Here is a 25,224-nt window from a genome sequence, read left to right on the forward strand (position 1 = left end):
GGGCTACCGGTGGAGGGTAGTTTTGATTGTTGTAGACAATGCAGGATGATTAGGCAAACTAAAACTAATCAATTGGATATGTCATAGAGTATGACGGTTGATAGAATACATTAACGTTATGTATTGATTGATTGTGTATATGACCTTTGTGTATATATGCATTGTGTGTGTGGGAGGAGATAAGGGATGTAATCCACGGTTAAGGGGAAGATAGGGGATGGACCTCTAAACTGGATGTTGTTTGGGAGGAGATAGGGGGCGGACTCCACTGATACAGCTCATATGCTTGTCAGATAATGTGTTGATACAGCTCATATGCTTGTCATTGGAAGTGTTGATACAGCTCATATGCTTGTCATTGGAAGTGTTGGTATAGCTAATATGCATATCTGTTGAAATGTAGATACAGCTTGTATGCTTATCTGTTGAAATATTGATATAACCTTTGTGTTTATCTATTGTGGAAATGGAAAATGTTTAATATGAGTCTTTATCTCATATAAGTGGTTGGCTAGGTTCTGAGCCATTGATGGAAACTGTGATATTGATAAGAAATGGAAATGGATTATGAATTGGTTTATGAAAATTGAACATTTATCAATTACTAATGTCTTATTCATTGCTCATACTGTGTTTAGCATGTCTCTACTGGGCTGTGGCTCACCCTATATGGGAATATCATTTTCAGGTACAGGTAGCATGCCACCTCCAAGGACATAGCTTGGGAGGCTAGAGGCAGGCAAACTTTTGTTATTTAGTTTCTTGATGTATTACATGTATATTCAAGCCAATGGCTTAATGTGTAAATGAGTTAGTACTCTTTTGTTGTAACCAAGTGTTAACTTGGAAAGTTGTAAGCCCGTAGGGCATTTGCTTTTGTCGTTAACATGTAATAATTTTTGGTAATGGAACTCTGATGAATAGAAGAATGTGGAGCTTTTATATATCAATGCATGTCTATATTGTTGGGTTTAATGTTATTATTTTGAGGGCGTTACACTAGAGCTTTCAATTACACTTATTATAGCAAAAACTTGAGCTCCTCTTCTCAAATCTTCAATCTTCTAGCAAAATCTCTAAGTTTAAGCCTTTCTCTCTCGAAAATTGAGTTTCCTCTCTCTCTCTAAAATGTTGTTACAACAGATTTAAGTACAAAATACGATTGATTCAACTCGTCTCTTCATATATATAGGTTTGATTAACTTAATACACAATTAGGGATTAAGCTAATTAATTAGAGCTTATGGCTAACTAAACAAAACTTAATTTAATTAAACTGAATCAAATTTTAATCAAACTTTTCAATTGGTCCTAAAGATTATGCCATCCTAATTAAACTCACCAATTTTGGTTTATAAAGTCGTTAAGCCTTTCAATTTTAGATTTAAAGCATAAATCACAATAGTTAATTCATCAAATGAACAGATATGCACTAATTACACATCAAACACATAATTAACATTCAAAATTAAATAGATATAAGCATATTACATGATAGGGGTTTTACAACTGTGGTCATATAAACCAGAGTGTGTGAGCTAAGCTATGCATAAGCCAAAATACTTTTATCAATCAAAGAGGATAAAACAATCAAAAAGAGTCTCATAATTGATTTGGGAAAACATAAAAATTCTACACAAAGGCAACCCATATCCATGGGTCATTCCTCTCTCTTTTCATTTTTGTGAGGTTGAACCTTGATTTGTTTTTGGTTGATAAGATCCAAGCTTTGTTTGAGTGATTAGAGTGCCTATATATATCATTACTCCCCAAATCATACAAAGAGATCTTCCACAAGATACGAACTACACATGTTTATATAAGGAAGGTACATTATGCAAGGTTACACACTATGTAAAAATCTCTCTCTCTCCATTGCCTTTCACCTGTAGCTCTTCTTCACATAAAAATTCTACATATAGGATTGGTTATCCAACTAGATTAGTAAAATAAATTATTCTCTTGTCCACATTTGTTTTGCAATAAGCATAGAAATATATAGCCTCGATTACATATATTTTGCATTATTAGTTGTAAGATTAAAAATCTACCAGCTTTGTTGGATAAAATGTTTATAGTATCTAATTCAAATAAAAAATTTCAACCAAACAATGGAATGTGAATCCTTAGATTAATAATCTAGGCAATCAAATAGGCCTTTAGTGTGGACAACCCTTGGTGCATCCATAGGGCTTGTTTTGCAGTTGCTTGAGGTGGAGGATCAAACCCAAACAATAGTCATTGTTTAGCCCAGTTCACAGGCCACCCATTTAGTGAGATATAGTATCATCATTATACAAATTGAATTTATATATACTTTTTGTTATTCTTTCAATTTTCAAACTAAGATAATGATTTATGATCTAAATAAACAAATAAAAATAAAAAAAACGAACATAATGATTTTGATTATAAAAAATGTCACTACAATTTGTATAAAATTTTGTCTATCTTTCATTTTTTTAAAGGAAGAGAACATAAGGTAAAACAATTTGTTTTTCATCAATTTGACCTCTACATTAGGTTAGTCACTCACTATCTCATATGGTGTTACAAAGCTAAGCAATTTGTAAAAGCTAGGCTCAATGAAATCTTTTTGGCTTGCAAAGAGGTACATTATTACTTGAATTGCAGTTTCAAAATTAAAGTGAAAATGATGATGATGAAGAACCACAACAATCCATTGGCTCTCTCTCTCTTTTCTCTTACAATGTAGTAATTAAGATCTACAATACATACATATATATATATATATATTACATTTATTTGCCATTTGGATCTTAGACATCAAGCTTTGGGCTACCCAAAACAAATGATTTGATTAAATCATTCAACAAATGTGGAGATTCGACATTTGCTGCATGTCCTGTGTCCTTAATTATCTTTAACTTTGATTTTGGTCCCAAATGCCTGCATATGCATTCCAACAATATCGAACAATGATCATATACTTTTTATTGAATATGCAAGATATGATCTAAGGGAGACCCAAAAGATTACCTTTGCAATTGATGGCCCAAACATGGAGGGAAGATATTGTCCTTGTCTCCCCAAATAAGTAGGGTTTCCTTTCATCATCAAGTAAAAAATCCCATGTGTGAGAAAACAAGTAGCTAAGAATTTCGCATGTTTAATCTCTTTTTTTTTTCGACAACACAAAAATAAGAAATTGGTGTGCAACATTTGTTTGGTAGATTGATAATAATAATAATAATAATAATAATAATAATAATAATAATAATAATAATAATAATAATAATAAACCCCTTTTCTAGATTTTTTTTGAATTTTTGAAGACTACTTTACATAAAAAATGAAAGCAAGCAATAGGTGATTCTGAACTTTTTACTATTTTTGTTTATGAAAATAGAAAACAATAACGAAAAAGAAAATGAAAGAGAAAACAAAAAAATTGAAAATGATACATAACATGAATAATTGTCATATGATATATATATATAGACTTAGGGTAATCTAGAGATTTAAAATTAAGTAACCTGCGTTAGAATGGGAAGATCAGAATCTGCTTTCTTTGCCAATAAGTATTCCACCAGCTCCAGTCTTTCTTTCTTGTAATTCTTAAACATCACCTAGAAAATCCACAATGCCAACAAGTACTTGTGAGTCTTTATATATATATATATATATAGAGAGAGAGAGAGAGAGAGAGAGAGAGAATTGGTGAAAAGTCCAATTTAAATATGGTATAAGGCATTAGATCCAAGGTAAAATCTTATTTGGTGATAAAGACGTGTCCAAAAATGCACTGGCGTCGAGAAAAGTCGCCAATGGTGGTGACTGGTGGCAGCAAGTGGTGGTGGTGAGATAAAGAAATGTGAGGTATTCAACAAATAGGGTGTCGAATGGGTGGCGTGTGTCACATTTCAACATATAGGTAGGTTGGTAAATTTCAACATATAAGAAAATAGGCTTGGTGAATTTCAACAAATAGACAAATTGGGTGATCTCAAGAGATAGACATATAGGTTAATTTCATAAGATAGTTGTCCTGTTGAACAAATTGTGTCTTTTTGGCCCAAAGGGATTAGAGCTTGGTCCTAATGGCCCAAAAGATTAAGAAATTGACTTATGGCCAAAGTGCCCTTTGGGTCCAAATTACCCCTTACCTGGACATGTGAGAACAAATCCCTATAGACCTTGAAGTTAATAACAGAGCAAATCTCCAGTGACCTCTTGGGAGACTCGAATTTGAAATCTTAGATCTTATTTTCAAGACTTTATAGTTGGGCTAAAGTCTTTCCTATTACAAACTTGATTGTTACAACTCTTCATCAAGATTGTGATTAACACTTTAAGCAACTCAAACTCGGTTTCAGATTATGTGAATTGAGCTAAATTTCAATTAAATCTCAAACTTGTAAACAGACTTGATGAGGCCATTTTGCGCGTAGAAAAAGTAAACGCAAAAGGGTTAAGCTTGTGATCTAACTGGAACCGGAGAGGTGTAGTTTGAATTTGGTATTGGTAGGCACACCCTCAGTATCTAGATTGGTCATTTTATTGGACTGGTCCTAACATATTATCCAAGAAAATGAAATTTGTCCAACATAAATAGGCAAATAATCGAATCAGGAATGAATCGAAAATTTTAACTTAGGTGAGTGCAAATACATGTAACTCCTGCTAGAAAAAAATTGTCAATAAAAGTTTAAAACACATTAATTTTTACCCACACTAAAATATATCATTACTATTATTAACAAAATATTTTTACGAACATAGTGAATACAAAGAATTTGATCATATAGTTGAACATATTTTTCATTTGCATTAACTTATATATCTGATTGAGGGCGAATTGTATATCATTGAGGCTGATAATTGAGATTTCTTAACTTTATCATTCAATCAAGTACATTTTACAATTGTTTAATGTTAATCAGGTTGGATGTGTTTGAAGTACAAAATGAGCAAAAAATGGAATTTTAACTTAAAAGTCATTCATGCACGTGCGGAGGGTCATCCTGGCACATGCAACTTCTCATCCTGAAGTTCAAAGCATTTTGAAAAATCCGAACGTGCAGAGGGTTTTTCCCGCACGTGGGGTGACATTTCCCGCACGTGCAGCTCAACCTCCTTTTGCGTGTGCGACATTCTAAACCTGTTTTGAGGCCTGCAAGGTATAAAAAGGAAAAAAGAAAGCTGAAAAGGGTTCGGATATTTTTCCAAAGAAAAAGAGAGGCTAGGGTTTGAAGACAAAAAGCTTGGAGCTTCAAGGATGTCTTCCATGGTGGCTTTTCCCTTTACCACTTTTCATTCCTCCCTAAGTGGCTAGTCTTCCATTCTTGAGGGTCTTGATGAAACCCTAGCCAGGTAAAGAGATTTTTCTGAGTCATTTATTTTATAAAGGTTTGAATAAATGTATGGATATTTTAGAAGTTTATAATAATATTTCTTTTTTTCTTTTCTTCAAGTATTTTAGTCTCTATGATTGTTAAATGCTTTCCATACTTTTGTTTTCTTTGCGTTTGTGTTCAAAGTATGGAACAAGTCATGCTACAAGAGACAAGTCATGTTGCTACCATAGTTAGAGCAAACGACTCGTGCTACTTGAAATGATTTGTGCCTGTACATTGAATGCGACAATCCCCTTGATCAATGTTTCAAACTTGTAGTTGTGAAACATTGGGTAGTTCAAACTGAATTGCAACTGATGGCCATTGATAAATCTTATTTATGTGGTTAGTGGTGAATTTTTTGCCCTACGATTTTTCCAAAGTCAATATCTCAAACCCTAATTTTAATTTTCAATTCAATTTCTCAACTTCATTTTAATTCTGATTTAGTCATATTATCCATCAATCTTTTTATCAAAACTAATTTAGGAACCTAGAAATTAAATTAGTTTAATTTCACAAGTGTCCTTGTAGATCGATATACCTAGACTTGCCATTATTCTAAGAAATTTTGGGTATAGTTTAGTGTTTATTTTTAGTGTACCAAATGACCCATCAAATTTTGGTGTTGTTGCCGGGGACTTCTGGCAAAATTAACTAATTTAAAGTTAGATTCTTATTTTAATTTTTTGTTTAGGATTTTACATTCTTGTGTTGCCAACTGTGCAAATTTGTTGCCAGTGGAGCTATCACTAAAGCACAATCAACCGTAAAATAAAAGATAAAAAATAAAAAATAAAATAAAAAGTGATAGATAAACACGTCAAGCAAATCACCAAAGCGCTAAAAAGTAGGAGCTCAAGCAGAGGTTGGAGACAACAGCCTACACATTAAGCACCTGCAAGATGAGTAAAGCATTTTCATTAACCACTATGAATATTTCTTTCTTTAGTATTTTGTTTTTGTAGATAGCACATAAGAGTCAGAACTTAGTTTTTTTGTGAGTGGTGTATGCACGGGCGCCGTTCTTGCCACCCTAAACTTTGGAATTCATACCTTGAACTAGAAAAGACTCTTAGAAACCTTAGAACCTCTTCCCGTGTTCCTAGGCCTGAATATCCAGAAGAGATGGCTGAACAAAATCCTATCTCAAATGGGCCCAACCGGACCCTCAAGGATTACTTCATACCCACTGCATACACTTCACCATCATGCATTTAGTTACTGAACACCACTACGGTCCACTATGAGATTAAGTCCAACAATATTCAAATGCTTCCATCATTCCACAGACTTGCTCATGATGACCCTTACAAGTATTTGCACGAATTTCTAAAATTTTCTCTATAGAGAATATCCAGAATTTTACCGATGAGGCCCTTATGTTGAGACTATTCCTATTTTCAATCAAGGATAGGACCAAACATTGGTTGAACTCCTTAACTGCTAATTTTATCACAACCTTGGACCAATTATAGTAGAAGTTCATGGAGAAATACTTTCCCATTGGTAAGATCAACCAACTAAGGCGAGACATCAAAAATTTTGCTCATGTTGATGGTGAGCAATTTCACGAGACATAGGAGAGACTTTGTGACCTTCTCCAACAGTGTCCTCACTGCAAAGTACCCGATTGGCAACTTTTCCAAACCTTCTATTAAGGCTTAACTGAGCCTCACTACCAAATGATGGATTTATCTTGTGGTTGGACATTTATGGCAAAGGGTGATGCCGAGGCGTGGCAATTATTTGAAAACCTTAGTGATAATTCTCTTCACCATGCCTCTGCAGCCCGGCAAACTTGACAACTTGCTACTAGAGCCCTGAAAAGAGAATGAGTTTATGAGGTTGGGCACAATGCCAAGCGGTATGAAGATTGATTGGAAAAATTATTAAAATTTTGCCTTAGTGGTGGGGGAATGTAAGAAGTGCCTTGTGATGAGGGTCTCCACGAAAGATTAGGGTGATTTCTCCATCACGGGTTATATGTGTTGGTGGAGTATGAATCATTACTCGATTTGGAGAGTCCTTGAGCTGTATTCACATGCTTTTGGACTTACTTCGAAAATTGTGGTGTCGAAGGGCATTCACTCAAGTCATGAGCATGGCTCGCATAAATAGCACAAGCCTCACCGACAACCACAACTCCTGCCTGCTCCTCAAGGCAACTCGACGTTTGAGACTATTGGAAGTTCCCTCAGAGCTTAAGGGGCTAGCACCAGTAGTTAATTCCCACACTCACTTCATTGCCAAGCTTGAGGCCTAATTGGGTCAAATAGCCAATAACATGAATAAGAGAGATGAGAGAAAATTACCGAGTTAGGCTGTGGCCAACCCTAAGGGGCAATATGGGATAGATGGATCGAGTGGGAGTGGAAAGCACCATGAACAAGTATAGGTGCTAATTATTCTACAAAGTGGATGGGAGTTAGAAGCTCGGCCAGATACATCTGATACAACCAAGGCTAAGAAGGGTGACCACGGTGGTAAACCTGATGAGAGCAAGGGTGATGGAAAAACACCAAAAGGGGGTGACATGACCCCTAATACTTCAAATGAGCCTAAGGCACCATACGTTCCTAAGGCACCCTTTCTCCAATGCCTTGATACACCATCCCCTTTCAATAAGAAGGCAACATCCATGGGGGCGATGATGGAGATTTTTAAACAAATGAAAATCAACCTCCCTCTGTTGGAGGCGATTGAACAAGTACCCTTCTGTACAAAATTTTTGAATAACCTTTGTATGCAAAAGCGTAAATCTAGGACACAAGTGTCCCAAAAGGTCCTACTTATAGAGCAAGTAAACTCCATCTTGTTAAGTGACACACCCCTAAAGCTTAAAGACCTAGGTGCCTCAACCATTGCATGCATCATAGGGGACCTATTCATTTATAGAGCTTTGCTAGATTTAGGGATGAATGTTAATTTGTTGCTATTCTCTGTATATGAGGAATTCGGTCTTGGCGAGTTGAAGCGCACCATTGTCATATTCCAATTAGTTGGCCGGTCACTCAAGGTGGCTCGTGGTACAATTAAGGATGTTCTTGTGAAGGTCGATAGGTTTTATATCCCTGTTGGCTTCTTGATTTTAGACATGGAACCGATAACTATCACTAAAAAGCAAATCCCGGTGATCTTAGGTCTACCCTTCTTGACCACTGCCAATGCTAGCATAAATTGTCGTACTAGGGTTATGGATGTTTTCATTTGGGAATATGCAAGTGAAACTCAATATTTTTAAATCATCCCAACAACCCCTTGAAGGGGATAAGTGCCTATTCATGGATATGGTAGGTGAGATAGTGGAGGAGGCTTTACCCTCCATTTTTGTTGAGGACCCTCTAGAGGCATGTCTAGCTTACTTTGGGATTGACAATTTTGATATTGAGAGGTCGATAGAGGAAGTCAATCTTCTACTTGACACTCCATTGACTCTAGACTTTCCACCTTAGTGGGCTTCATTCGAGCCATTACCTTCATTGTATAGCGAACCCGCCTTACCATCACTTGAGGCACCACCCATGCTTGAGTTGAAATCATTATCAGCTACACTCATGTACGTATTTTTGGGTCCTAATAAGACACTCCTAGTTATCATAGCGTATGACTTGAATGTTGATCAAGAGAGTCAGCTTTTAAGTGTCCTTAAGGATCATAAGAGTGCTATAGGGTGGTTAGTGGCTGATTTGAGGGGTATCTATCCCTCCATTTGTATGCACCGCATCCATCTTGAGGAGGATGCTAAACCTTCTTGTGAAATGCAAAGGAAGTTGAACCCTAACATGAAATAAGTGGTTAAGAAAGAGGTAATGTAGTTGTTAGATGCGGCTATTATATACCCCACCTCTAATAGCAAGTGGGTGAGTCCTACATAGGTGGTTCCCAAAAAGTCAGGTATCACAGTGGTAGAAAATGAGAGAGGAGAGCTTGTCCCCACACGAACCACCACTGGGTGGTGAGTATGTATTGATTACCAGAAGATCAACTCCATGACCAGGAAAGATCACTTCCCTTTGCCATTTATTGATCAAATCCTACAGAGGTTAGTAGGGTAGGGTCACTATTGCTTTCTTGATGGGTACTTCAGTTACAATTAAGTTCTTGTGTACCTTGCTAACCAAGAAAAGACCACATTCACCTATCCCTTTAGTACTTTTGCCTATAAGAGGATGCCCTTTAGGCTATGCAATGCACCGGCGACCTTTCAAAGGTGCATGATGGCCATATTTTCTGACATGGTAGAGAAGCTTTTAGAAGTCTTCATGGATAACTTCTCTGTGTTTAGCCCATCTTTTAATCAATTAGTTATTTTGCTTGTTTAGCATAATTAATTTACTTAAGTAGAGTTATGATATAGTAGTATAGTTTACAAATTGTTTAGTTTTCTTTAGTTTTGTACATTAGTATTTTATTAATTTTCTTTGGTGTAACAAAAGAAAATGATAGACTAATGTGTTGTTTACTAATGTATTGTTTGTTGTATCATAAAAAATAAAATAAAAAAATAGAGGATGGAGAATTCCATATGCATGTTACGGAAATCAGTGGAGAAACATGTGCTTTGACATTATATTTTATTCTCACTCATGTTTCACGGGTATTCTTTGTATATGTTGTTGGTGTGTGCAGGACATGAGTCGACGTACCCTATCTCGAGCTTCCAAAAAAGCCAAAGGTTCCTAATTGGCATCGTCACTGCCACCGTCACCACCACTCTCGCCACCACTACCATTTCAGCAACCCAGAGATGAGTGGGCTTATAGGCTGCTTCAGAAGCTAACATGGTTCAACATTCGATATTTTCAGGATGACCCATCCATCTCTTAAGCTATTCAGTAACTACAGGACCGACTTTGCATTGTCACTGCTCCTACCTACCCTTGTTTGGTCTGGCTCTTTTATCAAAATATGTATGAGTAGCCTATGGTATCATCTTCAAATCTCTACTTCACTATTGATGATCATGAAATTGTAATCACACCCTCGATGATTACAAGGGCTTTGAACTTCCATAAGGTTACCTAACCAACTACCCATTCCCAACATTGAGGATAACACCCCCATACCACGACTTATTCAGGAGTTTTTTTCCGGGAGCCTATGGTGATAATTCTTTCTCCTACCTATGCCGTGGCAAGCACCCCTCACGCTTACCATCTATTGACTCAGTGCTTCACAAGAATGCCCTTCTACTTGGGCACAAAGTTGAATGCTGCAAAGGGTTCATGCAAGTTTTATATTGCCACCAACATGGCTATTAGGTTGATCTTCAGCATATCATCTAGGGGCACATACATAAATTCTTACGGGAGGCAATTCAGTCTCAACCCATGCAAAATACAAGTTGGCCTTTTCCATTTGCCAACCTTCTCACTCTCTTCTTCCAGATAAATGGCCTCGAGATTGTCCTTGATGAGAAGTCTAACACTATCATCCTAGAGTTCGGCCAGCAGGAATGGCAACATAGTCTCTTCCTGATTCCACCTTATGGTGGTGCCCCGGTTGATGCGGAGGATGATTACATGCATAACCTTCCACCTCCTGCCCCTCCGGTGCCTGCCCCTCTAGAGCATGTAAAATGAGAAAATAAAATAAGGAGAGTTTGCAAGGTCAAAAACCCAAAAGGGCGACTTTGGCAAAGTTAGAGTGCCAGAGAGAAAATGTAAACATCCAAGTGAACCCTAACTGTGAACTACGTAAGGCTTGATTCCCTTTTACAGGATACGTAGGAAACTTCATCTTGGAGTTCGGCCCCAACCAATTCACTCGGTTGTTCTATCCATGTTTGATTGATTTATCTTATCCCAAGTTCATTTTTCCTACTATTTTCTCTGTAATGGTTTCATTTGCAAGGCAGATCAAGTGGTGATGCAATGGTGAAGATGGATGTGGTGAATTTTGTGCTGAGGTGTTTGATTAAAGGTAGTGTATCTTGAGGGTTAATTTCAAGTATGCTAGGTAGTGACCATTTGTGAAAATGTGTTTTTATTTTTTAACAAAAGTGACGATTTTCTCAAATATTTTTGCAAATTGAACCATTCTTTTGAAAAGTAAAAAAGAAAAGGTTAAAGTAATGAACTAAGGGCGTAGTTGAGTCAAGTCCTCAATCTCCTCCCTGTTGCATCAAAAGACTCCACTGCCAGGGATGCATCGCACGTGCTTCTTCCTCAAGCCGAAAGAAGCAGTTGCTAGAAAGGGCATGACTGAAGCTCTTAGCAAAAACCAGGAGCTCTCTCATTCTCCAATTAGTCACGTACCGGGAGAGATGCTTGGCCTAGAATGGAAATGACGCCAAATACTCAGTCCCATCAGTAGGACGAGTCTGGTCATGTCCAAACTACTGATCACTGTAGACACCCAATTTTTGACCGCCCTTAAGACTTGGGCGCTACTGATGGCTTCTTTGGTGATGAAAGTTGTGCAGTGCAGAGGATCAAATTCTTTGACGAGAGGAGAGTCAAATCCTAACCTCGCACCCCATTTCGGACCAAAGCTATTTTGAATGGTTTTTAGACCTCAAAACGCTCTCTTTCAAAATATTTTTGAAATAAAGTTCCTACGATGTTCCCAGGCTCGCATTTCGTTAAATGTTGCGCTTTTCGATAAATCGAGCGAGGAAAAAGTGGAAATGAATGAAAGAGAGATGAAATCTTTGAAAAATCTTTCAAAACACCTTGTGTTTAGGGGTTTGGAGTTGAATAAAATTGGAGGAGAGGGAAGAAACCAAGTTGAAGAAGAAGGTGGGTATGAATAGCTAAGAGAGAGTTGAGAGATCCTCGCTAAATCAAGCCTATATGTCTATACACTTGGATTTAAGCTATGAGGCCACCACTGTTGGAAAGAAGACTTCCGAGGCGTCATTTTGCACTCAAGAATCTCCTAAATTCGAGTCTGGATGAGGGAGATATGGTTGGTTGACCAAAACTGAGCGGCTTCACCAAAACATGCATAAATTTTTGCAAAGTTGGAATTTTGATGCAAGGCGGCCACCATTGGAAATCTTACTTCTGCGGCTTCAATTTGGACACAAGAATGGCCTGAAAAGGAGTCCATATGAAGAGTTATGTCCATTTGAAGTTGGACTTGCAGAGTAGAATGTCCTATCGGCCACAAATATGCATAGTCGGCCAAAAAAGTAGCAGATCGGCCATCACAACTAGAAGATCGGCACCAAAGATGGCTAATCGGCCAAGAGTGACCCAAATTCAGATTTTTTGAAGATATTTTACCTCCAGCTTGCTCCAGCTGTCGCAAATCAGATATTTTCGATTAAAACTCTTACTTTTGCTATATACGAAGATATATCTCCCATTTTGCAAAGAGAACCTTCTTGAACAAGTTTGAGAGCTTCTCTCACTAAACTCCCTCTCTCTCTACAATTTTCAGAGCTTAATCTCTACCTCTCTCTCTAAAGCCTCTCTCTCTCTCTTGCCCTTTTGTGCATAGAAATAGAGAAACACAACTAGTTTTCCTAGGCATCCTTCATCAAAGTTTCATATCAGTGGGCTAAGGTCCCTTGGAGTTTATTTTTGGGCTGTTGGAAGGTCATTTGAGCCAACAAAGAGGCTGTTTTCCTACTGTGCATCAAGAGGTATAACTCTCCTTTTTTGTATTTGTTTTGCACACTTGCTTCACCACCATTTTTCCATTGTTTTGGGGCTGTTTTCAGAGTGGTGTTGAACTACAAAAACCTCTGTTTTTCCTCTATTTTTCAGTCCTAGAGGTGTTGGTTTGTGCCTTGTTTGGCTAGGGGGTGTTTCCTCCCTTTTGCTCCTTGGCTTGTATGGCCTTTTGAGCTAACTTTCAAGCTTTTCAAACAACTTCTTTTTGGCCTTAAAACCGTAGAGAGTTTGTTTTGAGGCTCAAAATAGGAGGGGGTTGTCCCCCCTCCCCTACTCTTGTTGGCTTATGTTGATGGTCAACCAAAAGAGCATGCATTTTTATCTTCTTGAGGCTTTGTTTGAGCTCATTTTTGTCACTTTCTAGACCTTCCATAACTCTATTTTTGGCTGTCTCGTTCACCCCTTGCATGCTTCTTGTACTTGTAGTATAATCCTACTTATAGCTTTGCAAAGGAGTATGTCTTTCTAGCATGTTTTGGCTCTATCCTAGCATGTTTAGGGCCTTATTCTAACATGGTATAAATCTCTCTTGGGTTGGTTTGATTGTCTCTTGCATGCTTAATACATTGTAGTGTAATCCTTGCAAACTAGTCTTGTATGCTTAAGGTTTTGACTCATCTTTCTGGCATGTGTTGATTCCATTCCAGCATGTTTTTGGTCATTATTTAACTTGTCATAGCTCTAATTTTGGTTGGTGAAGTCATCTCATGCTTGGTTTTAGTAGGTGTAGTGTAATCCCACTCATTGGCCTTGCATGTGTCATGCTTTATGCCTCTAATACTAGCATGTGTTAGCTTCAGTCTATGCATGTTTTGGCCTTGTTTTGACCTGCCTTGGGACAATTTTGAGTCACCTTGGCCCTTTGGGGCTCGATTGATATGACGATGGTGCAAGTCCCTTTGCTAGCCTTAAGCTTTGAGTCTCTTATCATGCTATGCTAGTGTTATGTGCATGATTTGACATCATTCCTTACATGATTTCAGAGTATATTTCATTTCCACACTCTCACATTTTCCACTCCTTCAATGTGTTTGAGAGTTGTTGTCTTCGGGCCTTGTTTGTGAACCAATGCGTATGTATGCTTGTATTTGCTTTTGGACTTCATTTTCAGCATGTTTTGGCCATTGTCTTGGCATGCATGAGGCATGTTTGAGGTTGGTTTGGTCCATTGAGTATTGCATACATAGCCCTTGTCATGTTTATATTGTTTGCATGCTCATGTGTTTGCATGTTGTTGCATGCTCACATTGTTTGCATGTTGTTGCATGCTCATGTTGGTTACATGTTGGCATTGCATTGTGTTGGCATGTTGTGTGTGTGGCATTGTGTTTGGGTTGGACGTCAATCCAAACACAAGGAACAAAGGATGTTTCATACTCAAAGTGATGAAGCGCGCTTCATCCCTTAGGTCACCGACACCTTTGATCATGCATGATAAGGTGGAGGTTCGTCGAGTCTTATGTGTTATTTGTATACATTCGTTGACATTGATTTGTGCAACTTGGCCTCTTTGGCCATCATGCATTGAGATGCGTGATTGATGGCTCGAGAGCCGAGCACTACACTCCTTTGAGCTTGGGACATGATAAGGAGTGTGGTTGCAAACACATTTTCTTGTAAATACACTGCCATGCCTCTGTTAGTGCTCTGTTGCAGCAAAATGGAAAATTTACAGGAAGCAGTAGCCGATTGACCATCAGAGCTGCTGACCGGCCATCAAATGCTGTCGATCGGCTATCAAATTTGGTCGATAGCCATAAACTCTGGCCGATGGCCACTCCTCTTGGCCGACCACCCCTCAGCATGGTCCTAAGGTGGATCAGAAGCTTCTTTGAAGTTGGTACAATTTTCAGAAGTTCAAAAGAGTGCAAATAGAGGCAACATGAGGCACGGTAGTGGATTTCTGAGCGAAACCGACCAAGCATGCATGCATCCCTCATCACGAGGCCATTTAAGTGCTTTTGTTAACTTAGAATAAACTATTATTTCATTTATGAAAGTGTTGTAATTAATTAGTTAATGCGTTTAATTAATTGATTTGTTTTGTAATAATTAGTTAACTAGGATTAGTTAATTTGTTTCATTTTGTAATAATTAGTTTAATTAGCTTAGATTAGCTAGTTAGCTTATTATTCGGACCCTCCATCGAGAGGGCCAACTGTTGTAATAAGTGTGCGTGTGTGCGATGCATGTCTTCCAACCCCCATTTCTTTCTCCCTTTTATTTACCAGCTTTTGAATGTTAGTTTTAGGGCATGTTTCAATTAGCATACTTATGCTTTGCATGTTTGCATCATCCATTCATACTGTATGCACCGGGCTCGGCGCATCATACAAACTGCATTGTATTTCAATACCAATTTGAATACATGTTATCAAGTTGCATTCACATGACATCTTAAAATAGCCGAGCCTATGTTAGTTTCATTTTGCATGTGTTGCATTAGGCATTCTTGACATAGCTAGGATCATGCATGATTACTAACTAGCTTCTTTTTTGGCTTGGAGTACACTGTGAGTGTTTAGGCTTTAGCATCCTTGCATGCGTGTGAGTGTTACCATGTCAGCATGCTTGCCATAAGGCTAACTGCTTAAGTGTTTTAACTGCATGAATGCCTGTGGATGAAGGCTTCATTACTTGAATTGGAACAATTCATCGAAATGCGAGTTTTAAGCCCACTTGAAGTGGCAAATCACCATATTTTCTAAGCCCACTTGAGGGTGACAAAATCTGCGTCTTAGCCTACTTGCGAGTAGCACCTTCAAACCATTTTCAAACAAGCAAACATGAGATGTTTTGTTCCAATTTAGGCGATTTAGTCTATACTTGTATGCTGTGCACATCACGTTGTAAGATTAGCTAATTAACCAGAACAAGAACACATGTGTTTTCAAAAACAACATATCATGTTAGTAAAGGCCGATCCTTTGATCGGGCGAGCGGGGGTGCTCATTGCATGACCTTCCCCTCTCGTACCCAAGTTCCTAAGCCGAGGTAACTTTGGTGATGACGGACACGTGGCCTTAGGCACGAGTCAGCATTTCCTAAATTTTCCAAAACAAAATATTTAGGTGGCGACTCTGAAATCTGGCAAAGCAGTCCATGTTTAGTGATTTTTGATTAAAATCGATTTTCCAAAACGATTTGCCGGATTTGGACTCTTTGATGATATATCAGTCTTACATTGCACTTTGTGAGATTAGATTCAAAACCGTGACAGGAGTCCAAACTGTAGTAGCTAGAACTACATTTCGGGCCCTCGCGCACAGAGTGGAGTACGAGGCGATCTACAGTTTCTGGCGACTCTACTGGAGATTTAGAGAACTTGACTCGAACTCATGATATGTTGTTTTGTTTACACTTATGTGTTTCATTGCATTGCATTTGCATTGGTGCGCCTAGGACACCGTGTTTGCCTTCTGCTATTCCTGAACGGTTTGCCGGAGGCTACGTGCCATAAGGCTGACTAGTTACGAGCTCTGCCACGATGGGAACACAAACCTCGATTGTTACCGAGGCACCCTTTTTAACCATTCGACCTAGTGCATATCGGAATCCATAGTGACCATTCCAAGTTAGGACAGGTTGCTTACCCGATTGTAGGTTGTTTGAAACTGCTGCGTGCATAGTGAAACCCTAGCTCCTGACAAGATAGGACAGGGAAACCCTACCCCTTCATAGGGGTGTTTTGGCTCTTACTTGCTTGATATGTGCTGTCAGAGTGTGTCTCTACAGGATGGTATGTATCAGCTGCAAGTCTGAGTATCGGCCTAAGGGTATCAATTTACAGGTAGAATTTTGGGCAAAATTCAGTAGAGAGCACAGTCATTCAGCTATGCTCAAATCTGTTCTGGTGAAATTGGGCTGAGATGCTGCCTATTTTCTCTTTTGCAGAGGTAGTCCTAGAACTATAGCTTCAAAAAGCTCCAATATCTCCCGGGTTCATTGGACTTGTGTTGATAGACTTTGTCAGGTCAGAGATTCAGTTCAAGGGCAATCAGTGTTCCTTCGCCAGAGGTAGGGTAAAAAGGCCAGTCAGGCACAGATCACTAGTACAGCAGTTACCAGATCAACAGTCCTTATCCACCTCACTTGTGCGCTGTTGGGCTGAGATATCTGTTTCTATCTGAGTGAGGGGATACACACTTGTTTAGTTAGATCCGCAGTTTTCAGTCAGCATGGAGGACATGACGTGCTTGCTCCAAGAAACCATGCAAGCCATGCAGTGGGATGCTGCTCGTCAAGCAGAGTTTGCCGTGCATTAGGCAGAGGTTGTGGCTCATCAGACAGAGCTAATTGCCATACTTCAGCAACAACATCAACCACAACAAGCCGAAGCATCTGCTTTGCATCTACCCCCACCCCCATCCCCATCTAGAGTTCCAACACTCGGGGATACTGCAAACGTCCAGGAAGATACGGACGCCCCAATAGGACCAGTTTTGCCACCAGTTCTACCGCAGATTTCAAAGACACCGGCCTTCTTAACAGATACACCCGTTTGAATCTGAGATGGACCCAACCGCTCTGAAGGTCAGTAAGCTTGAAAAGCTGTTCAAAAGAGCTCAAGGCGTCAATTCCATTCTGGATATAGAGGATGGATACACCGACTCAGCGGTAACATTGCCAGACCGGTTCAAGATGCCACATATCGACCGCTTCGATGGCTCTAGAGACCCAATGGTGCACATCCACCTATTTTGTGATATCTCGAGGCCAATGGGTTTGACCACATCCCATAAGTTGTCGCTATTCAGCCGAACCGTGTCTGGGATAGCCGCAATCTGGTATGCGAAATTGAAGAACTCTGTGAAACAGAACTAGGAAGAGATGGCTGAGGCCTTCATTGCTCAATACTCCTACAATACACAAATCGAGGTCACAATTCGCGATCTCAAGATAATGAGGCAGGAGCCAAAAGGGGACTTCTCTGACTTTGTAACCCGTTGGAGAGCCAAAGCTTCTATGATGAACGCCAGGCCGGTCGAGAAGGATCAGATACGGATGGTTGTGTGCAACCTCTAACCCAAGCTCATGCAGAAGATGATCATCTTACCCCTCCCCACCTTTGCTGATTTACATGAGATTGGGGTACAGATTGAGGACACTATGAAGCAGGGCCTTATTGACTAGGAGAAGGAGCAGCCCAGGAGGGCGTTTACCCGCAGTTCGAATGCTACCACCAGTGGTGATGTAGCTACAAGATCTTCTGAAGTGCACATGGTCACCACCCCCACACAAAAAACAGCCACCCCATTCACCGGTGCGTCCGGAACCAGCTCACAAACAACCAAATATCCACCCTAAGGCAAGAGGGTTTTTAACCCACTTTATATGCCTTTGTCAAAAGCTCTAGGGGTCCTACTTAGGAAAGGACATCTGAAACCGTTGGAACAACGGCCTCTATCCGATTCTCTCCCTTCAAAGCATGATTCGGCTAAGTACTGCACCTTCCATCAACAAACCGGTCATGACACTGACAGTTGCTTTCATCTTCGCCAGGATATACAAGATTTGTTTGACAACAAGGTCATCACCTCACCAGTCTTGCAAAGTCTATCGGCACTTGGTCAGTGAACTTGTGATAATGTGACCATGTGATCAGGGGATGAACCACCTGCGGATGGCGCTCGATTTACTCCGGATGTGGTGGATGACACGTACTGTTTTGAGCATTTTGCGAATGCTGTCTATTTTACTTTTTGACTTGGGTATTGAGTCAGTTCTGTTGTGTTGTGTTGCATCTGTCTTGTTGTATTGAGTCAGTCCTGTTTTGTTAGAGTCGGGTGATTTTGGGGGTGTTACCTCGGGAATTACTTGCTTGTTTTGTGTTTGTCTTTTACACTCTTTCGAGTCTGTTTCTGCCATGGGGCCAGTTGCACAAGAAGATTTGAATGAAGCAGCAGTGATTTTCACTCTTGAGTTTGTTTCTGCGTTAAGCCAGTTATGCCAGAAGATCTGAATGAAATGGCAGTGCTTTTTACCTACTTTTCTATGCCTCGAAATCATTGCATTGACCTAAGTTTTTCAAAACTTTTTGAACATTGTGATGAAAACAAAGAGAGAGGAATTTCTCTGGATTTGCAAAATTTGACCAACTGAGAGGAAGAAAGGCATGCTAAGCCCTTAATGAATGAGATCATGTTTGTTAATGTGAGTACTAAGAAGGATCCTAGCTTGATCCAGATTGGTTCTACATTGTCTTCGACGCGAGCGATTAGTCGCTTTCTTAAAAGATTTCAAAAAAATGTTTTGTGCGGTCCTGCGAAGACCTGTGTGGAATCGATTTTGAGATTGTGCAGCTTAGGATTGTTCACAGCCTCAAGACTCAACCTCTTTTGCTTTCAAACCTTGAACTTGGATTCAAAATGTTCAAATGTCAACCATAATGTAAGGCTTGTATGGCCAGATTTGAATCATCCCATGAACTAGGAGCAACAGGGTCAGATATGATCAAAAGAAAGCTTGCAAAGCTGGATAAGAAGCAGCCCTTGAACTAGGGGCAAAATTGTCAATTGTGCTCGAAGAGTCAAAAATTGGGACATTTCTCAAGCTAACGAAGATCGGCAAGAATGCCAAATCCCAGAAGGGAGGAAAGAATAAAGTTTATTGCTGAAAGACAATCAAGTTCCTATCCACAACACTAGGGGTAATTCAGACCCGGTTGGATGGACTCATACATCATCAATGAACAACAGCCACTCTCCTGGATTCAGATGGCTTAGAGATTTCAAAACCGATCAACATGGACAAAGCTACACTTTTACCCTTGAGAGGCTCGCTGGGTCGAAAACCCGGAAGGACAACCCAGGCAAAAGTTAGAGTAAGAAAAAGAAAAGAAAAGAAAAAAAAAAGAAATGAAATGAAAAGAAAACGAACAAAGATGAAAAGAATTGAAAAGAAAAGAAAAACAAAGCTCGCAAGGTTGAAAACCCAGAAAGGGCGGCCTTGGCAAAAGTTAGAGCGCAAAAGGAGAGGTTAATACCCGAGTGTACCTTAACCTCGGAACTATGTCAGGCTTGATTCCCATGTTTGGGATACGTAGGCAACTTCATTCTGAAGTCCAGCCATAAACACTTCCAATTCAATTGTGTCCATGTAATGGTTCTGATCATCTTTGTCTTCTCGATATCCGAGAGTTCGGTTGTGATCGTTACCTTGAGGACTGATTACAATGTGCTATGGAGCTATTCAGACAAGGGGCAACTTTCCGTTGCCATGCAGTGCCATTTAGACAAGGGACAATTTTCCATTGTTTTGGATCTGAGATTGTGCATCTCAAGAGTAAATTCTACGTTGGTCGAGCAGTGGCCGTTTGTGAACACAAGTTTTGAGATTTTTAAAGAAGTTGACTAATTCTCTAGAAAATTATTCCATTTTCCAAAACCGGACCATTTCTTGGACCCAAAAAAGGAAAGTTTTCAGTGCTCACAACCTGACTTGCATGGTTTTGAATCAGAAAATCGAACAAGCATGTTAATCTAAATCTCATATTGGTCAAAATTGTTTTAGTAGAAAGCCAAAACAAAAAATGCTCAAAATGTTGAACTAGGGGCACAGTTGAGTCAGGTTTTTTGTCTAATCCCCCATTATCAACATATTTGCCAGAAAGGGCACCGTATTCACCAGAAAGGGCACCTTGTTCGCCAGAAAGGGCACAACTGAAGCTAACAAGCAAAAGGCAGAAAGATCTCTCATCCTCCAAGCAGCGAGGTATCAAGCTAACTGCGAAGCACGAACTAGAATGGAGCAGAATATTCCACTCCCTTATCCGTAAAGGTTTGGTCACATCCGAACTGGCCAAGGGCGTCATCAACCGGTGTCAGCTGCAGATTTGCTACACACCTAGTTGTAGCGCAACCCCTCTGTGGGAAAGTTCACTGCTGCGAGCAAAAGAAGAAGAAATATGGTAGAATACCAGGGGCAAGAGCCCACAACTGCCTGCTTATCCATCAATCACCCAGGGGAGGGATAAAAAAGAAGAGATATTGAAGAATAGAGAGATGTGCGCTGAGAGAAAAAGTGAGAAAAAGGACTTTTTCAAAAAAATAGAGATTGAGTGCCAGAGTGATGTGAGAATCACAAATAAGAAAGGGTGGGAAACAATACCCGGAGAAACTGGCTCCTTGTGAACTGAGAGGTCTCCCACTGTTGGAACACATCTGAGTGTTGTGTGCGTTTTTGTTTGTCTCGATTCTTGTTTTGAGTCGTTTCAAGTGTCAATAGATGTGTTTACGTTGTTTTACCTTTGTTTTCAGTTGTTGAGTCGTTTTTGTTGTGGTCAGTCGTAGGCTCAATACCCGGTTAAGAACTTGTTCCCTAATTTCAATTTCAAAAATAAAATTGTTTTGTGCTCAAAGTGCTGTGCCATGCCATTCTCTACATGTATGCAAAACAGGATTTGTTCTTTCATAAAACTGTAGGGTTCAACCCTGGTCTTGTGAGAACAGTAAAGCAAGGACCTATCTAAAGCTACGTAGCTTCCAGACTGTAAAGCTAAAGAAAAGAGGGAAAATTGGAGCATCTGAGTTTGTTTCAAATTCCGGGATTGTACTCCGAATGTAGCCCTTCAGGCCTTGTCAATGCTCCGAAGTGTGAGTGTGCCTCTACCTGAAGTTCAAGATCAAGTTTGCTTCAAAGCTAGAAAGGCGATAAGAAGTGCTCTCCCTGAGCACCATCCCTGCTAGAGGTATCTTGGTTGTGTTTGCAATGAGTTCCTAGGAGACAAACTGCGACGGTGGAAACTAGAGTTCGAATGGCTGTTGCCTAGAACCTAAAGGTTCGGGATTTCCGAGACTAAAGTCTGGTTTAAATACCCAGGGGTGTATCCCCGGCTTGAAATCTGTATGGAAGCCCCATAGGTTGAGATAGCATGTGTATGCACCTCAATTCTGGATACCGAACCAACTTAGTCTGTCACCCCGTTGGAGAATAGGAAAAGTTGTGAATATGGTCAGAATGAAAGGCGACATCCAAAGTGTTCTACGTGAAGAATCCATGTCAGCATATCAGAACCTTTAGACTGTGAGTTGAAGGAAAGAGTTCGAAGAACGCGAGGAAAGAGTTCGAGGAACACAAGGAGAGATCCCCGTCAGAGTAGAGCGGTTCATCGCCGCTCACCCCGTGAGGTGCTTTCAAAAGCGCCGCTATGTTTGTTTATTGCACATCATGCATTGTATTGCATTGTACCTATCAAGTTTCTTTCTCATTCATGCATGATATTGTATGTACGGTTCATTTGAAGCTGGTGCAACCAGGCAATATTAGATGTGCGGTTCATTCAGAGAAGTTCCGTTTACAATTGATTATGTTTCGTGTATCTATCACACTCTCTTCACTTAGTGTATCTATCACACTTTGTTCATATAGTGTATCTGTCACGACCCCAAACCGCCCCTAGTAGTCCGGTACCATGATGGCCAGTAATCCGTAATTACCGAAGGCCAACTTTCAAAAGTTTAACACAATCAGAGTATGGATATAGGGGCTCACAAATGCGGAAGCAATAAATCAAAATACAAGTGGTCCATAAGAGCTGTGCATAAGTCCCATGAAATGGCATACATTTTTACAACTTGAATATAACAAAGTAAAATACGTATTACATCTTGATCAAAAGGCTTCTCGAGCCGACATATACAAAATACAGTGAATACAAGCCAAGAAGCATGATTTTCAAGATTCGCCGACATAAAATAAATGGCATCGCCGACGTGAATACAAAACAAAGCCGACATAATCATGGGTCCAAAACAAGCTTTCAAAAACACATTCTAGGCGTCGCCGACGTCCTGCTCATCACCTACATATATAGAGAGAGGGTGAGCTTGGATACTCAGTGAATGGTACAAATAATAAAGGTTTTGCATGAATATAGCCGAAGTCTTTCAAAACGAAACATGCTAAAACCATACGAATATTAGCCGAGATCCTTTCAAAGCAAAACACATCAAACTTTATCAAAACAAGAGATGAACCGTATTCATTTATCAAGTCTTACAAGTCTCAAGGGATGCTTACTGACATCGGCAAAACACAAATCAAGCTTTCCGAACAAACAAGTCCACGCGGTAAACCGTCAGTGGCAAAACAAAGACTGCACGATCCGTAATCGATTAGTCGAGGGTACTGCGAAAGTTTATAGTCCTCCAGCACAAGGGACTTGTGTTACTTAGGCCCGTAGCCCGCTTTAACATGATTGGACTTGTGTTACTTAGGCCCGTAGCCCGTTTTAACACAGTAGTCTTTCCAAGAGAGGGTCGTATCCTTTTTATACTTAGTGCTGCGAAAGTTTAGAGTCCTCCAGCACGAGGGACTTTTGTACTTGGTACTGCGAAAGTTTAGAGTCCTCCAGTACAAGGGACTTTTCAAGAATGACATCAAAACAAGGCTTATACTTGATACATCAAAACATAGCTATTCATTCATGCTTAACAAATACTTTCGTCGAAACAAAGCAAAGCAAGATTTATCAAAACAGTATAACATAGCTTTATTAGAAATACCACTCACATAGATCTCCTCGGGTGTAGGCTCAAAGCAAAGATCAAGGACCTACAATCACATGGCAATCATATTCTCAAAACAAGCTTTACATGCATGCAAATGAATCCCGGCATTCTCACCAGATCCAAATCAATAGCAAAGCAAAACATGCTGGGAGTTTAAACACTGCTCCCGCCTCATGAAAACACACTGGGTACCAACCAGGTCTTTGCCGAGGTCCCACACCTCCTTGCCGAGGTGTGGTCCCGATGGCCTCATTCAAAAGCAAAGTCGGGAAAACCTGGGTTTCCCTTTGAAGAACATGAAAAACATGATGAACGTGAGGAAGATGAATGCAAGATCATAACTTGTTACAAAAATCTGAGATTTCATGACATGAGTTCAAAACATGGACCGGGGTACCCATACAAGAAGGTCATGCAAGAACAAACACAAAAACATGGTTTTTGCTCCGAACTTTCGGATCAAAACGAGACTTTCCTTCAAGAACACATGAATACTATCTTTCTCTTTCGAAACCAACTTCAAATCGATGCATGACATGCAAAACATATTCGATCATGCAATGCAGCTAGATGATCAATGAGAACAACAAGAGTAGGTTAAGATTCTAACCTCAAAACTCGAACCCAACGGTTCAAACCTCGAAGATCAAGCTTGGAAGATCTATTCTCACTCAAGAACTTCTCCTCCTTTCTCTAGAGCTTCTCTCTCTAAAGGCAAAGATTTGAGACAAAATGATTTGTTTCTAGGTCTGCCAGCTGTCTTAACAATCAGCTCGGACACGTGGCGCTACCGGGTTAGTTCAACTCAAAAGGTGATTGATTGATGAGACAAGTCTATGACAAAGCGTATGCAGCAAGCTAAGGCAAGACACATCGGCAAGTAATAACATCGGCTGAAGTCAAGGCTTTGGCAACAGGATAACAAAGACATCGGCTAGGGAGGACGACGCTTGAGTAAGCTGTGCCACACCTTGGCCGGGGTGTGCCACACCTCGGTCTAGGCCATACCTGCCCGAGGACAAGGATCACTAAGTGCAAAACACCTCGGCAAACATGCCCAGGGTGAAGATGGGGATCGACCAAGTGGTCCCAAAACAATTCTAAGTACAAAGGTTCAGAGGTGAACTAAGCTCAAGATAACCTCGGCTACACACCAAGTAAGGAACAAAATCATGCAAGCAATACTTAAACAAAACAAGGCAAGGCAAAACTTGCAAAACAACATAACAAGACAAGATCATGCATGAATGCATGCAAGTATGACAAGAGTAAGGTGAGGGTTGCTACAGTCTACCCCCCTTAAAGAAGTTTGGTCCCCAAACTTAAATTAGCTTGCTCTATAAACAACTCCGGATAACGGATTCTCACATCCTCTTCCTTTTCCCACGTGGCTTCTGTGCCATAATGCTCCTTCCATTCGACCTTTACCATTGGTATCGACTTGTTCCTCAATTTCCTCAATTGCCGGTCAATAATCCTCAAAGGTTTCTCCTCGTAGCCCAAATCCTCATTAACTGAAATCCCAGAATGATCAATTATGTGCAGTGGATCTCGGATATACTTCCTCAACATCGAAACGTGAAACACATTGTGGACTTGGCTTAAATTTGGCGGCAAATCAAGTCTGTAGGCAACGGGGTTAATCTTGTCAAGAATTTGAAATGGCCCAATATAACGAGCTGCTAACTTACCTTTCTTCCCAAATCTGGAAACTCCTTTCATTGGTGAAAC

The 25,224-nt window shown here is 39.9% G+C and overlaps 1 protein-coding gene across 1 annotated transcript in view; it reads right to left on the reverse strand.

Moving 5' to 3' along the window:
* Positions 1 to 2,593: 2,593 nt before the first annotated feature.
* The window catches only part of LOC114294325 (uncharacterized), a 35,279-nt gene continuing 12,648 nt past the window's right edge, over positions 2,594 to 25,224 (reverse strand). The window contains exons 2-4 of the mRNA XM_028238446.2: positions 3,498 to 3,590; positions 3,001 to 3,068; positions 2,594 to 2,910 (exon numbers count right to left, since the gene is read on the reverse strand). Of these exons, the coding sequence (XP_028094247.2) occupies positions 2,781 to 2,910; positions 3,001 to 3,068; positions 3,498 to 3,590 (291 nt within the window). The 3' untranslated portion in view covers positions 2,594 to 2,780. The remainder of the gene's footprint in view (positions 2,911 to 3,000; positions 3,069 to 3,497; positions 3,591 to 25,224) is intronic.

This window comes from Camellia sinensis, chromosome 4, assembly GCF_055761805.1.
Source record: "Camellia sinensis isolate YWXY chromosome 4, ASM5576180v1, whole genome shotgun sequence".
Classification (NCBI taxonomy): Eukaryota; Viridiplantae; Streptophyta; class Magnoliopsida; order Ericales; family Theaceae; genus Camellia; species Camellia sinensis.